This window comes from Lissotriton helveticus, chromosome 6, assembly GCF_964261635.1.
Source record: "Lissotriton helveticus chromosome 6, aLisHel1.1, whole genome shotgun sequence".
NCBI classification, from domain to species: domain Eukaryota; kingdom Metazoa; phylum Chordata; class Amphibia; order Caudata; family Salamandridae; genus Lissotriton; species Lissotriton helveticus.
This window is the reverse complement of record NC_136067.1, coordinates 1,642,779,853-1,642,801,552: the sequence shown is the minus strand read 5'-3', so window position 1 is coordinate 1,642,801,552 and position 21,700 is coordinate 1,642,779,853. Positions and strand designations below refer to the sequence as shown.

Below are 21,700 nucleotides of genomic sequence, written 5' to 3'. Positions count from 1 at the left end.
CCCCCACCTGCACCCTCCTACCCCCTTGCGCACCCCCTCCCCCCAGCACCCCCCGACCCCCACCCAGGGATACCAATCCACCACCTATCGGGTTGTCCTGCTCCTCCTCATCGCCCACCACCTCCTGTCCACTCTCACCCCCCACCCCCTCCTCCTCCTCCCCCTCCGTCTCCTCAATGAGCAGCGGTGAAACCCCCCCAACTCCCTCCCAAACACCATGCCCCGCCTCCCCTGTACCCCCCTGCCCCCCCTCCAACGGCCCTTCGCCCCCTTCCCCCTCCAAACCCCCCCCGTCTTCTACCACCAGTATCCCCAGGCCCCCGGCCCCTCCCCCCTCGCGTCCCTCGCCCACCCCCTCCCTCGCGTCACTAGCAGGCCCTACACCCCCGACTACCTCCGCTCCCGCTCCTTCAGGGCCCTCCCCCCCCGCCCCCCCGTCATGTCCGCCCTCCCCCAACCCTACCGCATCTCCCACAAAGACCAGCGGTGCCTTCCTGCACGGACCGCGCTTCTTCCCCGGAGCCTTCTTGCGCTTCGGCGCCCCAGCCGCCATGAGTCCGCCACCTCGCGCCGCCCTCTTCGCGGCTCCCGCCCCCTCCCCCTTCTGCACACGTGACCGCGGTGGGTCACAGGCCGCCACAGCTGCCGCGGCGCCATCAGCAGCGCGCCGCGGTGGCCTTACCCGCACTCCGGTGCGCAACAGATCGGTCCTCCCGGCCTCTCCCAGCAAGCGAAGAGCCTCCCGCACCCTTGGATCTGTCAGATCGTCCGCCGCCATTTCGCCTGCTCTCCGCGTCTGCCTGCTTCCACCGCGTCACCGACCTCCGCACCAATCAACCAGCGACCAAGTGAGTCAAATACGCTCTCTCTCACGCTACAATCTAAACGTATGCCAAACTAACAGTACCCACCACACAAAACACTATCACCCACAAATAACTCCTAACCTAGACCGGCTGCTGTGTCACTGTCCCAACTAATGGTGACAAGTGACCTAAAATGGCCGCTTATGTATCCCCCTAGCCCAAAAGGAGCCCAAAAGACTGCCACCCAGCCCAACCAGCCCAAAAAGACCTTCCTGTGTCCTGCCTTCCTGTACCCCTCCCCTTCCTCCCGGAGCCCCAAAATCCCCGGGGGGGCGAGCCTCCCTCCGGTCGGCCACCCCCCGCAAAGCCCCATTATCAGATGTGTGCGCACACTGGGGCAGGGTTCACGCGCATCAGGAGGGGTTTTATTTATTTAACAAATGCCGTGTGTTTAGGATGGTGCAGGATTTTTCCCACCGTGCTGTACAATTTGAGCGGCCAATAAATCAGTGCCATCTACTTGGTGCAACACAGGATTAATACGAAACACAGAACACGTTTAGAAATGTATAATTGGTTGTAATAATGAAAACCTCTGAAGTTGACAGTGAAGGTATCTTCGATAGTATGCGACACAAAGCCAGTTAAGTTCTGCAGTCATCTGTGTTCCGTGTATAGGGCATTCTGACATCCCCAGGCTCTTCCTTTTCTTAAAATGGATTGTTTGGAAGAGCAATGGATAATAGTCCTGAAGCTGTCTGAGAGAGAATAGACTTTTGGGAGCAAGAGAAGTGAATAGAAGGGTGTTGTTGCTATATTATACATAAAGAAGTAATCGGCTATCTAAATGAGTTGTGTCAAAAGTCTAATGCTCCTTCCTGAGGCTTAGGGGAATTATCTTCCACGCGATTTGTAGGTATTGTGGCTTTTCCACAACAATGGTGGTCGCCATTTTAGGACGATTCGTCGTGGATCATGGTAGACCTGTTTTTGACTTTGCGATAAAATCCGTCAGCTGTGATTATAAGTTTATGTATGAGTTAAACGGGTTGGGATTGGGTAGGAGTGGGCTTATAAATAGCACATTACTGTTCTTTCTGGCATAAACAAATTCACTTAGTGTAACACCATAGCTCAAATTTAGTCCCCAAGCACTGTTATGTTATGGTGACTTGTAGAGCGCACGGCTGCGTCCCAGCGCTGAAAACAGAAAACTGCAAAGCTGATAGCAGAGCAAGACAGCTTATAACGGAGGGAAGAGGAGTGACTTGTTGTGCAAGGGGGGCTTTGAATGGTTGAATAATCTTTACTTTCATCACCCGATTAAATAAGAGCACGGTTCATGAGAACATAAGTTTCATAACCTTAATGAAAGCAAGCAACGGCACAAATGTTTTAGTAATAAACACTGTGCTACCATGGGAGACATGCCAAGTTTTGCTTTTAGTACGAGCGCTAGTAAATAATGCACTGCCGGAAAAAACACCCTGGGGTGCGAGTCAGTGCTGAAACGATATGACAGAAGGTTTCCTCTCGTGGAACTGTGTTCTCGTCTTACGGCAGGATTTGCGAATGCTGCGCCTTCCTTTAGGGGGAATTGTGCTCTACGTCAGAGTACAGTAGTGTGCATGCCACGGTCTCCACGAAGGGAGACGAGAACGACCTGTCTTTCTAAAGAGATGCCGCGCTCTATACAAGGGGGGGCCAATAGGCCCCCACGCAAGCATGGCGGGGCCCGGTCCCTCCCACAACCCGTCCCCTTCGGGGCCGCGTTCCTCGCCCCCTCGCCCCGGAAGTACTGGTGTGCTTCCGGGGCGAGGGGGCGGGGTCGCGGCGGCGAAGGGGTTAAGAGCCTGGGGAGCGCGGGAAGCGGCCTCTTTGTGCCCGCGCTCCCCAGGCTCGCTCCTCGCCCCACCGTGGGGCCGTTTAATTTTCTCTTTTGTTTATTGCAGGTTACCCAGCGGATCATGGATGTTAAGAACGGCGTTGGAACACTGGGAGGTCCGGTGGTTCGTGAATCTTCCTTAAAGACTTCGCCGCTGCACTGGTGGACGAGCTCGGAGTTTGCGGTGAGGAGAGCAGCGGAGCCTCATGCGACCAATTTGGAGATGGGCTTGCCGGCGGAGAAGGCAACCGCCTCGAAGGATCTGCTGCGGCTGTGCGAGACGTCAGGACGGAAACCGCGTTGCTGGTGTGCATAAAGTTAAGTTGGGAAGAAAAACAGCTAGGGGGGCGTGTAATGAGCACTTGCGCATAATTTTGTGTGTTTCAAAATGATTGTGTGAAACTTGCTTTACAAGCACGAGTTTTCTCCCATGCTTTAGGTTTGTGTTTAGCACCAGCATGGGCAGCGTGGCTATTTTTCAAAGTTTACACTCATATGTCTCCTACCGTCGCTTTAGGCAGCTCCCAAACGGAATGCAATAAAACCACACTGTTGGGTTGACTCACGCGCATAGGGAGAGGGCAGAAAGTGCCGCTACTATCCTTGATTGGACATGCCTGTGTTGCTGGTGTTTCCGAGAGGCTGTAAATTCGGGGGCATGGCGGATCAGATCGCAGGTGGGCCCCCAATACGTCTTATACGCGGGTCTTCATAAGGACAGAGTGAAAACTGAGTGGGGAGCAACCTGAGTTCCAGTTACTGTCAATGTAGGAATTAACTGATCATTAACTTACATCAAGTCGTTAGCTCGGTCATTAGATCACTGTGCTCATAACCCTCTGTTCATGGGTTCGATTCTCCTTATAACATGTAATTAATATATCCCTGGCAATGAAGGGGACTACCTTTGGTGCAGGTGTGCCACCTTTTCAAATACCAAAATACACCCACAGTGTATTTTTCTAGTGACTGGAGTGGGCTGGGCCATTGCCCTAAGTTGTAGTGAACGGAAGGGCGAAGTGAATGGCACCTAAATAGACCAATGGAAAATGAGGGATGGCTAAATGCTCATGTGAGTAAGTTTTGGCTAACACCAGACGTAAAAGAAATAGACAATTGCATTCTTAAAGTGGTCACCATACACACGTAGGTGGGGCTTTTTAAATAACATCATCATTCATTTTACCTGTCTATTAGTAGTGACATTCAAAAATGTTAAGCAGTAGGGGGAAATGTGTGGATATATTTCGAGTGTACGCCATTGGCATAACATCATCATCATTCATTTTACCTGTCTATTAGTAGTGACATTCAAAAATGTTAAGCAGTAGGGGGAAATGTGTGGATATATTTCGAGTGTACGCCATTGGCCCTGTCAATGGCAACATGTCACAGTGCTGCACATTGAGCCCAAGAGATTCACTTAGTCCTACTCCAATTAATGAAAGTCCTACAGCAGATTCACGTCATTTATTGGTGTAATTTTATTTGTGTAATTTTAAAAATGTTATATGCATGTCGAGGTTGCTAATTACTTAGCTTAGACAGCAAACAGCCATTGACAAAGCCAATAGTCCAGGTATGCTACAGGTAATATATAGTTGGGGGAGATGATGGAAAAATTACAAGTGGGCGGCACATTAGGCTAGTCCACAGTTTTGGTCCTTTACTTGTCATGATGTCCCCAGGGCTTCAAATGTAAGCTCTTCAAACTGTTAGACAAACCATGTTTGCTATGTACTTATCTTAGGCAGCAAACAGCCACTGACAAAGCCAATAGCCCAGTCTTACAGGTAAGATACTTGTAATAGTAATAATTGTGGTAATGACAGAAAAGACTACAAGTGGGTGGCTAGACCACAGTTTTGGTTCTGTGCTGTACCTGTGGTTGAAGAACAGCGCCATATAAAAATGCATAAGTAAATATTAGTCACTTTGGTAACGATCCCGAGTATTTAATGATGCCACTGCACTTATAATTCTTTAAAACCGATTTGTCGCGGGAAGGGCCCGGTGCGCCGCTCAAACAGCATGTTCATGCGCTGGCTGAACTGTCAGGCAGAGGTGAGCTAACATGCAGTTGCTTTAGCAATAGGTTCATGCTCTCAATGGTGCAACAGGTGCAGTGACACAGGGGCCCAAAGTTATAGGAACCCCGCTAAACATCTAATATTGCTATATTTTGCTACTGACCAGGCGGTTACGAGTACTGGTAGCTTGCAGACAACAGCACATGAGTTGAAGGATTCAGTGGCGCCCAATCAGAAGTTCTCAGAATTCCTCTAGACAGTTCATTTTGCTATTATATAGGTAGTGGTGGATAGCCAACGAAAGCTGAAGAAAAATGATAGGCTCAACTCCTTTCTGTATAAAGAACCACAGTGGAATAATATTTGATGCTAGAAGTGACGTGATCAGTCCAGTTCAATTTCGAATGCCCAAAGTGGAGGTATTAACGTTTACACGTTTATATCAAGTACTGTTTGGCTCCAGTTTGGTGGAGAAGTGTGGCTCAAATGGTTGGAGGTGCAGACCCTGATGCGGAGGTCTAGCCCGGGACCAGGAGTCAATTCCCCGTCTTGGCGGGGTTTTGGGCTCAATTTACCAGCAACTGCCAGCCTCTGATGTGGACCAGGGTGACCACCTGCTACTGGGGATAGCAATAAGGCAGTGGGACTTTTAAGTAGAATAGTGTGGGTAGGTAAAGTACTATCCCACATCCTATCACACCTGTTTACAAGCAAGTTGGTTCAGTAAATGGTTGGCCAGGGTGAGCACCTGCTACTGGGGATAGCAATAAAACAGTGGGGCTTTTAGCTCACAAGTTAATCAAAAGGATGGTTCAGGGCCACAAATAATTGCCCGCTGAAATTGGGAGATCTTTATCTCTTTCTTTAAATGAAGAATGTCCAATGTAGGCCCGGGAGGGCGGTATCCATGACAGATTTGCAGGATAATCAACACGCTTTAAAATGTGTTATATTGAGAGGCACTGTATCTAAATGCATTTAATATGTTGATACTAATCTCAGAGATGCTGCCCATTGCATACCTACATTTCGGCAAGAACACTTTAAACGATCATTTGTCAGTTTGGTTGAGTGCAAGGAGCATGAAAAGCTGCCCACATGGGGTTAAACGCTGTGACATTAGGATGACAATTACTGTGCCCTTGTTTTTCCTTTCTGACTCAGCGACAAGACAGTCGTGCTTGCTATTTAGTTGGTAAATAGACAATCTAACCATAATTGCTGACACTTTTGAATTACTATCTTTGGGGTCTGCTGAGGTGATAGAACAACCGTGGATCCATTCACGGATAGGGTATACCCCTTTTCTTGGGGTCCTCCTGGTGAGTAACGCACATCTAAGGGTAGGGCTTGACGAGGCTGTGAAAGCCAGTTTCCCAGGTCCCACATTTCCTTAGCAAACCAAAGCAGAAATCCAAACAAGGGACTTATTGCATTGTGAAGGTAATCAACATCTGAGGTGCTGTTCACTACTTTAGGGGGACATTGCACCAGCCCAAACGACCCTTCATTGATGGTAGGTTAAAGTCAACCTTATTAGACAAGCTATCCTAGTGGTAGCTGTGGGGGAGCAACCTTCAGCCTAAGTCTTGAAGGAATATAGAGCAGCTCGTTTTACCAGCCTATAATATCAGGAAGGAGTAAGTGAAAAGAGAACAGGTGTATAACAAATATATCTATTTGTTCTAAACACACCCCTCTAGCTCCTTTACGAGGCTATATATCGGGAATATTGACAATACCAGTTCTGGTTCTGGATCAGCCAGGAAATTGCCATTCCATAGTAGACCTGTTAGTTTCAGGTAATTTCCTCAGAGGACGTAGAGCACGCAAAAAACTCACTAGAGTAGAGTGGATCTAAAGAGGAGGGTCGTGACCATGCCTAAATCCCATCTCTGATACTGCTGGTGCTCTTATATGGGCAGGTGGGTCAGACAGATTTGCAGATGAACAAGGCTGAACTGGGGGAGGCAGAATGGGTTGATGAACGGTAACACATTAAACCCTGATCTGTTGAAACTAATGTTGCATCATGATTTACAATAGGTGGCGGTGTACTATCAATTGATTGGACAATCATGGGTGGCAACGGGGGGGCCACCTGCTACTTGCAACTTGTTAGGGAAATGATGCTCAGTCTGGGATCATGAGAATAATACTTATAGGTTATGGTTGCCCCTTAGTTGTATTACGCGTTACCACTGTCAGCCACGATCCAAGCCAACAGTCAGGCGCAAGGGGTTCGATACTTAGAACACGTATATCTCATCAAGTTGTGATTGGGTGGGTGCCAATACAAACGGACTGTCCCTTTTTAACTGTTATCCTAATCATCGTTAAGGAGTCATGAGGGCGTTATGGTATGCACTGGGGACTCCATGCTTTGTGGCAATACACTACACACTGGGTAGTAGTTGTTAATGAAGGCCATTTTTTCAGGGTACTCTTCATAACACTGATACAGTCACGCTACAGGGGACACAAACTGAGGCTATGCTCAACACTTAGTCGGAAGTGTTTAGGAGTAGGCATCTGACGCTAATCGTATCTCAAACGTGGCAAGGGATGGCAATGTAAGACTAGCACATGTACTGCAGTTATCGCCAGAAACACTAATGGTTTGTGTTTATCTTTTCCATTTATGTATGGCCGGGTCCATGGTGGATATCTGGAGTGCTCCGCATCACAAAGCTGCTACAGGTGGACAGCCCAAGGGATGCTGACGTCAGGTAGAGGATGGCAAACAACAACGCAAGTGTGATGGTCGAGCGATTAAAAAACGCAGGAGGTGCCAACACAGAGTTGATTGTTTCGGTGTGTAAGCCCTTATATGGGGCTGGCGGCAGTAACGTAGCAGGATGTGGCTTCACAAAAAAATTGCAGTATTTGCCGTCACAGGAAAATGTATACCTTCAGTAACGGCGCCTGTGCACGCAGGGCCACCAGTGTCAGATATGCATAGATCACCAATTGGTAAGTGACAACGGTAGAGATGGGACAGTACACAAGGGTATGCAGTCCTAGCCTCGGCAACCCCAGGAAGGATAGGCCTATGCAGCGCCTCGTTTCCCCGGTTCAGGAAGTGGGGACTTCCATGGTAAAAGTAGTATCATGCACTTAACACTTTCCAGGCGTAATGGCTGGGTGTGGATGGTTAGCAGACTGTACAGTATACCAGTGGGAAGGGTAGAATGTAGTACCAGGTTTCCCCCGGTCATAGCATCTGCAGGGAGCCTCGAGAGGCGTGCCCCCCACACCCTCAGTCATGTTAGGACATGGGGTAACGGTGATAGGACACAGACGGCACCATAGGGGGGGCTCGGTTTCCCCCAGGCTGAACGTAAGAGGGGTGGGGGGGCTAGGCGAGTGCAAGGAGTCACTCGGTGAAGAATCACTCGATAAAGAGGATCAACACTTGGTTTGAGAAACTATGTCATACACATTAAGCGCAGAATATCCCACAGGGGGTCATCGCAGGACCAAGTAGACTAACAGTCGGTTGATAACTCACAGGGTGGGGGTTCCGGTAGACAGTCGGGGATGCCCTAGGGATAGGGAATTAAATAGCAGGGGTAGAGGGTTTTTGGATTAGGAAGTTATGACCTTTCAGTGTAGGCGGTTTGGGGGGGGGGCCAGATAGTCTGTTAACTACCTGGCCTGTGGCGGTAAGGTCATTAATCGGTGAGCAGCATTTTAAGGTCCTTACGGGGGGGGCGGACCCATTCACGAAAGGGGCCGCCCGCGGGAGGGGCCATTTGGTCTCTCTCAGAACTTCAGGGGCAGGAGATGGTCTCCATTAATTTAAAGGGTGCGGGGGAGGGAGTCTACGCTTTCCTCAGGCTGGTAGCCACCCCTCACAACACTATGACGTCATTAAGGTGCGCGAGTGTCTGGGCCCTCCTGTTATGGTTAAATGGAGTTCGGGGAGCGCACGTGGGTGTAACGTGCCCTGGGTTGCGCATGCGCATCTTCAACGCGAGAGCGCAGCTGTAAAAGGATCTGACACCGGTTGGCGACCTTGCCGTAGGCCTTTATTAAAGTTATTAAAAAGTTATTAAAAAGTATTGGAAATATTAGAATGCAGTTTAATTTTCAGGATGATTAGATTACGTTAGGAGACACGCTGTATTAGCTATTTGTTAAGGTTAGCCCATCATACCATGTCGAAACGGATGTCAATCTAATATTCTGAAAAGTGTGCATTTTAATAATTATCAGAAATGTTTATTTGATTAAAATTTTTGATTTGTTTTTATATTTTAATAAATACGGCCAGGGGGGGGGCCCCGTACCCCCCCTTGACTTCCAAAGACCCCCATGTGTTGACTGGTTGAATTGGGTAATTCGGTCAGTGTTCAAGGGGGGAGGTGGCCGGCAGTCCAAGACCATGATACAAGGGGGGGCCAATAGGCCCCCACGCAAGCATGGCGGGGCCCGGTCCCTCCCACAACCCGTCCCCTTCGGGGCCGCGTTCCTCGCCCCCTCGCCCCGGAAGTACTGGTGTGCTTCCGGGGCGAGGGGGCGGGGTCGCGGCGGCGAAGGGGTTAAGAGCCTGGGGAGCGCGGGAAGCGGCCTCTTTGTGCCCGCGCTCCCCAGGCTCGCTCCTCGCCCCACCGTGGGGCCGTTTAATTTTCCCCACCCTCCATCCCTTATTTAGCAGACCTTGGGGCTTGGCAAATGGTGAGTATCAGGTTTTGTCAATGTGCCGGAACATAGATGTAAGGGGGACTTGATCCAGTAGGCCTGGAATTTCCTGTGTACTGGAAGGAAGTACAGAATTTAAACGTTGGTGCAGTGCCGTGATTTTAACCAATTCTTTCCTTAGGCCCCTTTTTCCCGCTTACAGGAGTAATTATATATGTAGATGTTATGCTTTGCTGTGTGTTAACAATTTTATCCTTAGGCCTTTTTTCCTTTTAGAATAGCATTGTCGTATTTATTATGTGTGTCTGGCGGTAAGGTCATTAATCGGTGAGCAGCATTTTAAGGTCCTTACGGGGGGGGCGGACCCATTCACGAAAGGGGCCGCCCGCGGGAGGGGCCATTTGGTCTCTCTCAGAACTTCAGGGGCAGGAGATGGTCTCCATTAATTTAAAGGGTGCGGGGGAGGGAGTCTACGCTTTCCTCAGGCTGGTAGCCACCCCTCACAACACTATGACGTCATTAAGGTGCGCGAGTGTCTGGGCCCTCCTGTTATGGTTAAATGGAGTTCGGGGAGCGCACGTGGGTGTAACGTGCCCTGGGTTGCGCATGCGCATCTTCAACGCGAGAGCGCAGCTGTAAAAGGATCTGACACCGGTTGGCGACCTTGCCGTAGGCCTTTATTAAAGTTATTAAAAAGTTATTAAAAAGTATTGGAAATATTAGAATGCAGTTTAATTTTCAGGATGATTAGATTACGTTAGGAGACACGCTGTATTAGCTATTTGTTAAGGTTAGCCCATCATACCATGTCGAAACGGATGTCAATCTAATATTCTGAAAAGTGTGCATTTTAATAATTATCAGAAATGTTTATTTGATTAAAATTTTTGATTTGTTTTTATATTTTAATAAATACGGCCAGGGGGGGGGGCCCGTACCCCCCCTTGACTTCCAAAGACCCCCATGTGTTGACTGGTTGAATTGGGTAATTCGGTCAGTGTTCAAGGGGGGAGGTGGCCGGCAGTCCAAGACCATGTGCAGAGTGGGACGTGATTAGGTGCATTTATCTCCTAAAATTTGGTAAAAGGTGCATGACTGCCGCTAATCTCACCATTTCCGTTTCTGGAAACCTAACACCGTTGTACTCAGGACTTTCCGTGGGCTGGGTCCTATCGGCCCTCAGCACTGGCAGTTCTAACAAGCATTGGCATAGCCAATAGGTCTCGCCTTTGGGACCTTATAAGCGTTTATATCCAGCACAATATCCTCGGTGCAGCAACATCAACTGTTGCATGGCTAAACACTTCTACGGTCCCAAAGGCGAGACCTATTGGCTATGCCAATGCTTGTTGCTTTTCGGCACTATTTCTATTTACATTAAAAAAAAAAATCTTAGCTCCAGGTCCCCTTAAAGTATTTTTCTCATTTTCGTGTAATTTTGTTAATAAACTTTTACTCTATTTTCTAATTCAATCTGGTATTTTTATTGTTGTGCATTTTAACTTTATTACTGCTTTGGTACTGTATAAATATTTTTCAGATTGTCCTAAGCTAAGCCTTTCTGCTCTATGGCATAGCTACCAGAGGGTTAGCTTTGAGGGTTCATCCCGATAAGTGTTGTGATTATTCCCTGAGGTGAGTAGTCACCCATCCTAATTAATAATTCAGTTTCTTACAAAAGCTCTGTAATTTTGCAAATTGCAGGCTTTGCAATTGTAAAATGTCTTGTTCATCAGGCTCTATGATATTCACTCAAAGTGCCTATGGCAAATGTTAAAAAACATATTTGCTGTTAAAAGCGCTGCATGAAATATCAGTGTAAGAGGCATATTATCGAATACACTGTATTTACTTTTCAGGTGTCAAATGAAGACTTTTGAGTGCCAACAGAAACAACAACACTTTCACAAGCGGTGATCATCAAATATGTCTGCTGCTACTGCCATGTTGAACAAGTCGCCAGTTCTTCCTCCTATTATCAGGGAAAGTGACCGAACCTTTCTGAAGAGCATTGAGAAATACATAGCAGATGAAACGAAACATCTTGAGTGCACTGGGGAAAAGGACTTTAAAAACATTTACGTAATTTACAGAAACGCATTTGACAAGGTACTGACTATTTCATACTTTCACCAACCTTCTCACTTGTGAGTGTGGGGAAAGGGGAGACTGCATCCTATGGAAATATGTGGCAGTAAATCTTGAAAATTATATTGCACTCACTCATTTTTGTGATGGTTTTGTTGTATTACTGAAAAATGCATAAAACTGTATCATCTTCAAGGTCTAAAACAACACATTGGCATATGTGTATATACTCATACATGGTTCAGAGTTAGTGATAGTGAATGTAGTTAGGGTTCAGGATCACTTTCGAGTGAAAAGGCATTTAGGTTTGTTAATACGTTTGACACCATTTCATGAATCGGCATGAAATTTGGCACTCGCTTTGTTCTTCCACCTAAGTTGGTTCTTCAGGCTAAGTTTGACATGGCGAGTTTTCTCCAGCTGGACTGAGAACAGCAACCAGCCCTGGTGATTGCTGCCTAACTGGCCCTGGGACTGGGAGCGGTGGGGGGGGAGGTGGGTGGGTGGATGCTAGAGAAAAGCAATGCTCCCGCTTTTGTTACGCGGACTCATATTGCAGCACTGCTGCAAAACCACCCCCCTGTAAGACAACCGGCCCCCACGGGCACAAAACCGGCCCCAAACCCCTCCGGCCGTTCAGGGAAATGCCCAGTGCTCGCTACAGCCAGTCCGGCCATAACCTAGGGGTGGGACAAAAAACATAAGTATTTCCCTTTTTACCTTCCTTATGAAGTTTTGCTCTCAGCTAGAGCAAAACCTACTGAATGGAATCATACCAAACTTGCCATGAATCTAAAACGTTCCTCATGATAGAAGCTGTTTGTGTTTTTGTGCAAATCTGTTCAGTAGATTTTTAGATATTTTGATGACAAAAAAGTAATGGGTGATTTTGAAGATTTAAAGTGTATAGATATCCTGACCACTGGTGGACAGTACTGTGTCTGAGGAAGTTTGAGAATACACATTTAATGAAGAAGAATTCTTCCCTTCGCATAATGCGGGACCTACGGCCCCTCAGAGGGATTGATGATCTGATTGGCAGATACCAATTAAAAATTGTTCGTACAGAGGCCATTACAGAATATCAGGCACTGAATCCTTCATGTTTGAAAACAGTGTTTGGGAGGATGGGGGGATGGATACTTTGAGGTTCATAAGGGACAGAGAAAGGCACCACTAAAAAGGCACTTTTTTTCGTCACAGGTTTATGAACCCTTACCATTTTTTATTTTTTTTCCATTTAATTATTTGCAAACTCTGAAAGTCCTGTGAGATTAGACATTGTCAAAAACCAATCATATAGAGCATTATGGACACCAATATGGTAGCAGGGCCTGGCTGTGCTCTCAACACCTGCTGCACACTGCCAAAGGCCATGTCCATTGGTGTTTTTTGCATAAGAGGCAGATGCGGTACCATAAAAAAGCTAAAATTCACTTAATAAAAACATTTTTAAAAATGCGTTATGAGTAACTTTACTCAGAGGATTAACGTGTTTCAAAAAACTCAGAAATGTATTGAAAAACTACAGTTAAAGTGACACAGTAATTATGGGTGTCGGCCCAAAAAAATGAAATAGATGAACATATTGTGGGAATTATTGACTGACGCCTTATCTATCAGCCGTAGTGCCTTTTTAAGTTGAAGCCTACATGACAGCTCAGCTGTCTGGTTTGCAAAGACTTCTTGGGGAACTTCTGAAAGCTCCCCAGGGAATCAATTTCGCCCATTGCTTACCATTGGCTTTGTGATTTGTAACTCACATTTATTTGCTTGCTTTCTGTTTGCTATCTTCATTTGATTTAGATTGTCCAGCATGACGTTGCCCCTCCCATGGAGGATTACCTGTATACCATCCCTCGGAGTCTTATCTTGTCACATTTTGCTGTTTGTGCAACAAAGGAGGTCAAATGTCAGGGTGTGTCTTCCAGGGAGCTTGTTGTTTAATTTTCTTTCTCTGACTTCAAAGTGAGAGGATTTATGTGACAATCTTGCTGGGTACTGGGGGTGTGCTGTAGGAAATGCTGTAGAATGTTATTTTTTTCTTGCATACAACAACATTTAAATGTTTGTAAATGAACTATGCAAATATTTCAGAATATATCAGAATTGGAAAAGCACAAATTAAGCAATTTTTTTGTTATTCTGAAGTGTGATATAAACAAATATTTTAATACAATCAAAACAAATCAATACACTAGGAAATGCTGTTTCCACACATTATGGTTTGTGCGCTGTGTAGCGTTATCAGTAAAACTGTATGTGCAAATTTAATGGTCATTTCATTTTAAAATGTGATCGCTGTAATGGCAGTGCACTACCACACCATGCATACTCCACTCTATGCAACTCCACCCTACAACACTCTACTCCATGACTCTCTACTCTCCTCTATGCTACGCCACTCCACTCTACTCTGAGGATGTGGCACAGCAGCCAGAGCTGCTAACTCAGGAGCTGGGGATCCGGGTTCGTGTTTTGGCACAGCTTAACATCCTGTGATTCTCTGCACATTACTTAATCTCCCCGTGCCTGTTGACAGCGCCTGTATACCCTCCCAGGTGATTAGCCGCGCTATATAAATCTACAAATTATTAGTCTACGCCACTCTACATTCCACCACACTCTACTCCACTCTACTGTATCCTGTTCTATGGCAATATACTCTATGTCACCCCATGACACTCCACAAAACTCTACTACACTCCACTCTAAAACATTCTACTCCACTCCTCTCTACTCCACTCTACACCGCTCAGCAACACTTTATTCTGTGCCACTCAACTGCATTCTACTCTACGGCACTCTACGACACTCTACTCCACTCTTTTTTCCTCCACTCTACGCTACTGTACTCCACTCTGTGCCACTCTTGTCTACTCTTTGCCACTCGTCTGCTTTCCATTCTATGACACCGCTTTACAACACTCTACTACGCTACGCTCCACATTCACTCCAATCAGGGACCCTCTAGTCTACCCTATGCCAGACAATGCCACTCCACTCTACAGCACTTCACTCTATGACACCCCACAATACTTCACTTTATGACACTCTACTCCATTCCACACTATGTCACTCTATGACAATCTACTCTACTCCACTCTGACTCTCTACTCTACTCTATGCCACTGCACTCTACTGTAATCTACTGTACATCATGACACACTATGCACAATAATCTATTCCCCTCCACTGTACGCCATTCTATGCCACTCCACTCTTCAACACTCTACTCCACCCTCCACAACACTCTACTCCGTGATCCTCTTCACTCTACTCCACTTTACTTCACTCAGTTCACTCTATGACACTCTACACCACTCCACAATATGCCCCTACAACCCACTCTATATCATTCAACTCTGACACTTCAATCCACTCTATGCCACTGCACTCTATGCCACTCCACCCTACTCTATGCCACTCTGTGTAACAACACTCTATGCCCCTCCACGCTGCTCCACTGTACGCCACTCCATGCCACTCCACTCTACGCCACTACGCCACTACACTCTGACACTCTACTCTTTTCGACTCTTCGACACTTACTCCAGGACACGCCACTCTACGACCCTCTTCTAAGACCTTCCACGACACTCCACTCCACTCTCCGCCCCTCCACTCTACAGCACTCCGCTCTATGACACTCCACTCTACAACACTTTTCCAATCTACACAACTCCACTCTAAACCACTCTTCTCTACTCTTTGCCACAGCACTGTACTCCACTCTACGCCTCTCCTCTCTACATCCCTGCACTCTACTCCCCTCCTCTCTACTCCCCTCCACTCTGCTCCCCTCCTCTCTACACCCTCCAGGCTATGCCCCTCCGCTCTATGCAAAAACAACAGTTGATGGACAGAATGCAGAACAATGCCATACATTCACCCCAGCCCGAACTGCCAAGCCATGTCTTTACTGGACCAGAATCAAGCATCCTAGGACCGGTTTCTGGCTAACAGCCATCTTCAGCCAGGATAGCTTGACTCCAGTGGTGTGGAGAGCATGGGACTCACGTCTGAGCATACCCATACCACTCGGGGTGACAAATGCAAAAACAACAGTTGATGGACAGAATGCAGAACAATGTCATGCATTCACCCCAGAACAGAGATCTGGGCCTAAATCCATAGTTTTTTGCACTCCACACCACCCCAGTTCAGACATGGCCATATGCAAATCAGGTTTGACCCTGTGCCTCATGGGAACAGCCCAGCCCGAACTGCCAAGCCATGTCTTTACTGGACCAGAATCAAGCATCCTAGGACCGGTTTCTGGCTATCAGCCGTCTTCAGCCAGGATAGCTTGACTCCAGTGGTGTGGAGAGCATCACTCTATGCCCCTCCACTCTACTCCACTTCAGTCTACACCACTCCACTCTACACCACACCAGTCTACACCACTTCAAAACACTCTGCTCTACTTTATGGCACCCTGCCCCAATTCACAACACTATATGCCACACCACTCTATGACACAACACTCTACCCCCTCCACTCTACAACACTCCACTCTACTTCAGGGCATTCCACGTCACTCCACGACTCTCTTCACCACACCAATCTATACCAGTCCACACCACTCTACACCACTCCACACCACTCTATGCCACTGCACTCCACACCACTGTTCTCTAAGACACTAGCTTTTATCCATGCTGAACAGCAGCCACGCTGGTGTAAAACTTGGCTAAACACATTGGCAAAGCCATATGCTTTGCCTATACGTGTCTTGTCTGGAGTTGAGTGTGGACCATAATTACTATTGTGGAACAATCCGATAGATCACTGTTTCCACATATAATTCTGAAGGGCATCGAGTAGGTGGAGGTATCAAAAGAAGATTGATTCTTCTAGCTTGAAGAATAGTTGGTCAAAAGACTAATTCCAGTTAAGCTATACATATCTCCTAATTTAGATATCCCTCTAAAAGGTTTTGATCCTTGAGGAGCCTCATGATTTTGGATCACCAGTCAAGACACTTTTTGGCTGCTTTTGTGGGAACCCATTTCTGATAATTTAACATAAAATGCAATATTATTTGGTATCTTGAAGGCTTGAAATAGCAGAAAATGGGTAATAAAAAAAGTTGCTCAGAGAAGGTATTCAATATATGTCTTCCCCTGAGGCCCCAGAAATCCTTTAGATGACATTGCGTTTATCACATCTGGTATCCACCTATTCTCTTTGTTCAGTCTATGAAGTCAGGCAATCAGGTTTCCCGGTTATGGCAACCATGATATTATCTCCTTTGGAAGCTTAAACATCCTGGTTTTAGGGTGTAATATTCTTGCATTTTGTCGTCAGATATCATCCTACTGCTTTTTGTTGTCAGACATCGTCCTACTGTCTGGACTGGGTTTTGTGTGTAGTCTTTGTTCATCACTGTTTTATCTTACTTCAGCATTCTAGCACTCCGGCCCTTTTCCTTGCTTAGTACTTGGGCATGGTCTGCCTTGCAATAACCATGTTATACCCACCTATCAGCAACACCTCTGATCTCCCCAACCCAATATTATCTCCAGAGTATTTTCTGTGGTTTACGTTAAGGACTCTGCTATGCGATGATCAGGTAGATCCTAGGCATCTAGTTTCCATCCCTCATGGAGTCTGCCCATTCTGGTTGCCATTACCACCAAAAGGAGGGAGTGGTCTGAAACTGTCTGTAGAAGGTTCTTAGTCCTCCTAAAAATGGTTAGAGTTCCAAGCAATGCAAAGAAGTAATCTGCACTTCAGAGCAAATCATGAGCAGCAGAGTAGAAATAGACCTGCTTCTCATCCTCGTGCAGGAACCTCGCCATCAGGCAACCCCACCTGTAAAGCCCCTCCATTTAAAATGATTATCATCGTTGCACCACAGAGAACCTGTAATTTGTCTATTCCATGACCAAATTAAATTCCCAATCCACTCTGCCCCCCGGGGTTAATGTAGTTCATGTCTGCAGTGAAACACCCTACAGAATGTCTGCACAGCAGTAAGAAGGTTGCCACCAAAAAGGGTATGCACCCTACTATTTCAGTCATCACCATTGCCACAGTTTGATTCCTGGTGCGTGGGTTTAGTACAGTTGTCTCCTGGGCCCCAGAGGTTAACAGAGCTGCCTCCTCAGCGTCAACATAGGTACCAGCTCCCTCCATCTGCTCTTCACCATTCACTCAGCATCTTCTTCTGCCATGTGCGGCTTCTCAGCCCCTTCTAATAAGGTGCCTTAATGGACCCAGGTAGAAAAAAACATTAATGACCATTCACAGTAACTATCCATGAGCCCAGTCATTAAGGAACCGTAATGAGCGGAACCATTAATAAGCTGTATTATCCCCATGCACTGATGAGCATTAATGGCCACAGGCGGCAATGACCGTTAATGGTGCCTTGCAGTCAGTATCTATATGCTCAGTCAGTAAGGAACCTAAGGAACCAGGGTGCTCTTTCACTTTCACAGAAATTCCACTGAGGAACTGTGAGAGCTGATATCTGCTATTGGGCCCTGTTAGCAACTACAATGAGGACAGTGGGGGACCTGCTAACTGCCTTGCTCATCCATGCCCTGCAGCCTTATGTGGGTAAAGAAGGAGTGGTCTACCTGAAAGGTGTACTGGTGCCCTTTTAGCAGATGCAAACAAGGCCCCGGGCAGCTGTTATCTTTCCTGGTCCTCCTTCACCTTCATTACTTGGAAGATAAAGGAAGCCTGGAAGACTGTCGGCCTTCTGCAGGACAACAAGGCTGGGAAACTTGAGGGCTGGTCTGGTGTCCTGTTTGACATTGTCCCATTCTCTTTCACTACCAAAACTATTGCATTGAGGGAAGGCAGAGTCTGCTGACAGATGGCCTAGTGCTGCCTTTGCAATTGCAAACAGGACCAGAGAACCTGGCTCATTCTTTCTGTTCCTGTAAATGGTTGTGCGTCACAGAGGAGTAAGACAGTTAGCTGCCTGCCCCTGTGCCCTGTCCACGTATGTGAAGAGGGCACCAGGCAGCTGTCTAAGTCCTTCTGCATCATCATTAATATGAGCTTGAAAGATGATCTGGAGAGCTGGCAGCTGCCTGGCTGCCTGTTCACCAGATGGCACAGAACCACAATAAGAATCATCATCATCATTGGTAACTTTATTTCGGTCAGATGACCATAAAAGTGTACATAAAATACATCAGCATAGTCAATAAAACAATAAATAGTCATAAAATGTTAAAACAGAATTAAACTACAAGTTATCAAGATAGGAATAGAAACAATAAGTAGAACAGTTAAGTTAAAGAAGTTTGTCTTCTACGCCACATGCTAAGAAGATAACGGGAAACCGCAAACACAATGGGAGGATGGGTATCATAAGTCAATATCCTGCAGGCCTGTGTAAAATGCAAGAATCCCAAATTCTTACAGATATGGATCAGCCAACATTTTCTGATTTCAAAATAGGCAGGGCAGAAGAACAGTACATGAGTTACATTCTCATTTTTGTGATTACATGCAGGGCAAACTTCATTTTTATCTTTTAACCATCTAGATGTAAAAGACCTGGTAGGTAAAGTGCCGTATCTTAGCTGGAGATATAACTTTCGCGCAAACGGCGGTTCAATTTTGTCCAAAATTGCTCGATCTTAGATTCAGATTTGACTAAGAGGAATTCAGAAGTCAACCTACCCAGTGATGTAGAGCTCGATAGTATCTGAGCATTCAGCGTGCGTATGTGAGAAAGAAGTTCCTTCTTTGATGTCCCTAGGCAATAATTCTCGGGGTTTTCCCACAGTCCCAAAAGGCCTAATCGGGTACTAACCGCACGAATGTGCTGAAGCCAAGGAATTTTTTAATATACAAGAAGAGGCAAAATCTCAGAGAACTCTGCTCTATAGGCGGCCAGTTCGGGGACTGACCACAACCTCTTCCAGTACATAATTGTCCTTGCACTGATGATCTCTTCTATTGGGACCATGCCAAGGTCCAATCTAAGAGGGATCAGGGGCGTATTAGACGGTAACCCAACTAGATTTCTCACAAAAGAGTTCTCTACCGTTTTAAGGTTCATTATCTGCTTATGCCCCCAAAGTTCAGCCCCATAGATTGCCGCCATTCTAGCCTGGCGGCAATATATTTCCAGAGCAGGGGACACAGGCTTAAAGGTTGACTCCCTAAAAACTTTGCTTATACCTCCCGCAAGCTGGGATAACTTAAGTGTAGACTTAGCAGTCTGCACGTCCCAATCAAAATTCTCAGTTAGGGTAACACCCAGATAAACAAATGTTTTAACCCTTTCAAGGGGAGTGCCATGTAAGACCGGATTTGGGCGTACCCACTTAGGGGGATTAAAAATCATGAACTTGGTTTTTCCCAAATTGATTTCCAGTCCCCGAAGCTCACAGAACTCCACAAACCCGTCCAGTGTTTTTTGAATGCCCGATGATGTTCTAGACAACAACAAAGTGTCGTTTGCGAACATCAGAGCGGGCACTCTACCCGTGGCCAACTTAGGGGCATCATTGTTAACCACACCATTCAAATGTTCCACAAGGCCATTGATATAGAGGCTGAATAGTGTGGGTGCCAACACACACCCTTGGCGAACTCCTTTTTGGACAGGGAATTGGTCTGTGAGTTCGCCATGCCTACCACACCTGACCTGGGCAAAGTTGCTTACATGAAGCCTAGATAGTACATTTAATAAGTATGGCGGAAGTCCCAAGTCTGCCAGCACCATCCACAGTTTATCACGTGGAACCAGATCAAATGCCGCCCGCAGGTCCACAAACACAAGGTAGAGGCTGCCACCCTCTACCTTTGCTGTTTTCCAGTGCAGAACCTGCAGGCGAAATATCTGGTCTAGGGTAGATATACCGGACCTAAAGCCTGCCTCAAATATAGAAAGGATTCCATTCTCTTCGATCCATCCAAGAATCCTATCAAGGATGGCCCTCCCCATCAGCTTTTGTGATGTGTCAATTAAACTGATGGGTCTATAATTAGAGGGGGTTAACGGGCAGCCCTTTTTAGGTTTTGACTGGCCATGCGCTTTGCGCATGTGCCAAAAAACCTCTTGAGTTGTGTGTGTGGGTCGGGATACGCCCCCTCCTCCGATTGGCTAGCTCCATAAATGGAGGCTAGCCATTGGACGAGGGGCCTGTCCGTCAATGCCGGACCAGATTCGGGGGCGTTCCCGAGATTCTTTGGCTTTTGCCGACGTCACGCGACGTCAGCCAAAAGCCGGGAACGCCCCCGAATCTGGTCCGGCATTGAGCCGGCACCCGCCTTCCTGCTTCGTTTATTTTGCAGTTACACACAGCCGTGAAAATAAGTAACTTCACATATTGTGAAACTCGTTTATGTCTGCCCCGAGAGGATGAGTTGTCAGGCTCGGGCTGTTGCGGTCGGAAGAAGGCAGAGAGCTGGTGAGTTAGTTCCCTCTGTAAAGTTATACTCTGTTTAATTATATAGCCCCGTTGTTTAAAGGACTTCTGAATGTCGCAGGCTACTTTTCATTTATACATTATTAGGAAACTCGCTCGCGGAAGACTTCGGCATTTCTGTGTGATTATGCAAGACAGCAGTTTGAAATGTCCCATGGCTATGTAAATATAATTGTGCTACTGTGTGAAAGTAAATACTTTGCTGTTCTCAGACCGTTGGTAACAAATCGCATATCTCGTAGGCGGATAAGCGATCGAAAACATTTGCTTTTCGTTTAAAACGTTATCTTCCAGTTTCGATAACAGAACTTCCCGAACGTATAAAAAAAGAAGAGGCGATGTATCACGGGAGTTCCCAAACAACCTGTCCCGTCGCGTGCAGGTTGCACTGTGTTTTCACGGAAGGAATAGCGCCTGGAGGCAGCGTCAAGGCACACGCTCCTAGGTTATGAGCAGATGATCATCGGGGTTTTCTGCCCTCTGGGGTTGCTAAATCAAAAGTTAATTGTTAATGAGAAAATGAAAGGCGAAATAGGTGAATTTTTGGTATAGTAGTGGATGGAGGAGCAGGGCTTTAAGTGGGCCGGTTCTGCCAGTGCTCAGCACCGGCAGTTCTCAAAAGTAGGTGCTGAGACGGGTCCCTGTCGGGCTCTCTCCATTTTTCCTCTCACCACCAGCGTGAAAAAATCGCAGCTCTGCAGCAGCAGTTCCCCTCTTCACTGCCTGCTGTAACTTCAAAAAGACTCATAGTGCCTCAAATCCCATATTCTAGAGACACTGGTGGGTGCACTGGACGCCAGGCTTTGCCTTCTCTTCGCCTTGTTAGATGTACCTTTGTTTACC

General features: G+C 46.8%; 1 protein-coding gene across 2 annotated transcripts in view; it reads left to right on the top strand.

Annotated features, from left to right (window-relative positions):
• CLHC1 (clathrin heavy chain linker domain containing 1) overlaps positions 1-21,700 on the top strand; it is a 522,096-nt gene that overhangs the window by 304,305 nt on the left and 196,091 nt on the right. For both annotated transcript variants that reach the window (XM_078649489.1, XM_078649488.1), the window contains one exon: positions 11,225-11,474. In XM_078649489.1, coding sequence (XP_078505615.1) covers positions 11,292-11,474 — 183 coding nt within the window. In that variant the 5' untranslated portion in view covers positions 11,225-11,291. The remainder of the gene's footprint in view (positions 1-11,224; positions 11,475-21,700) is intronic.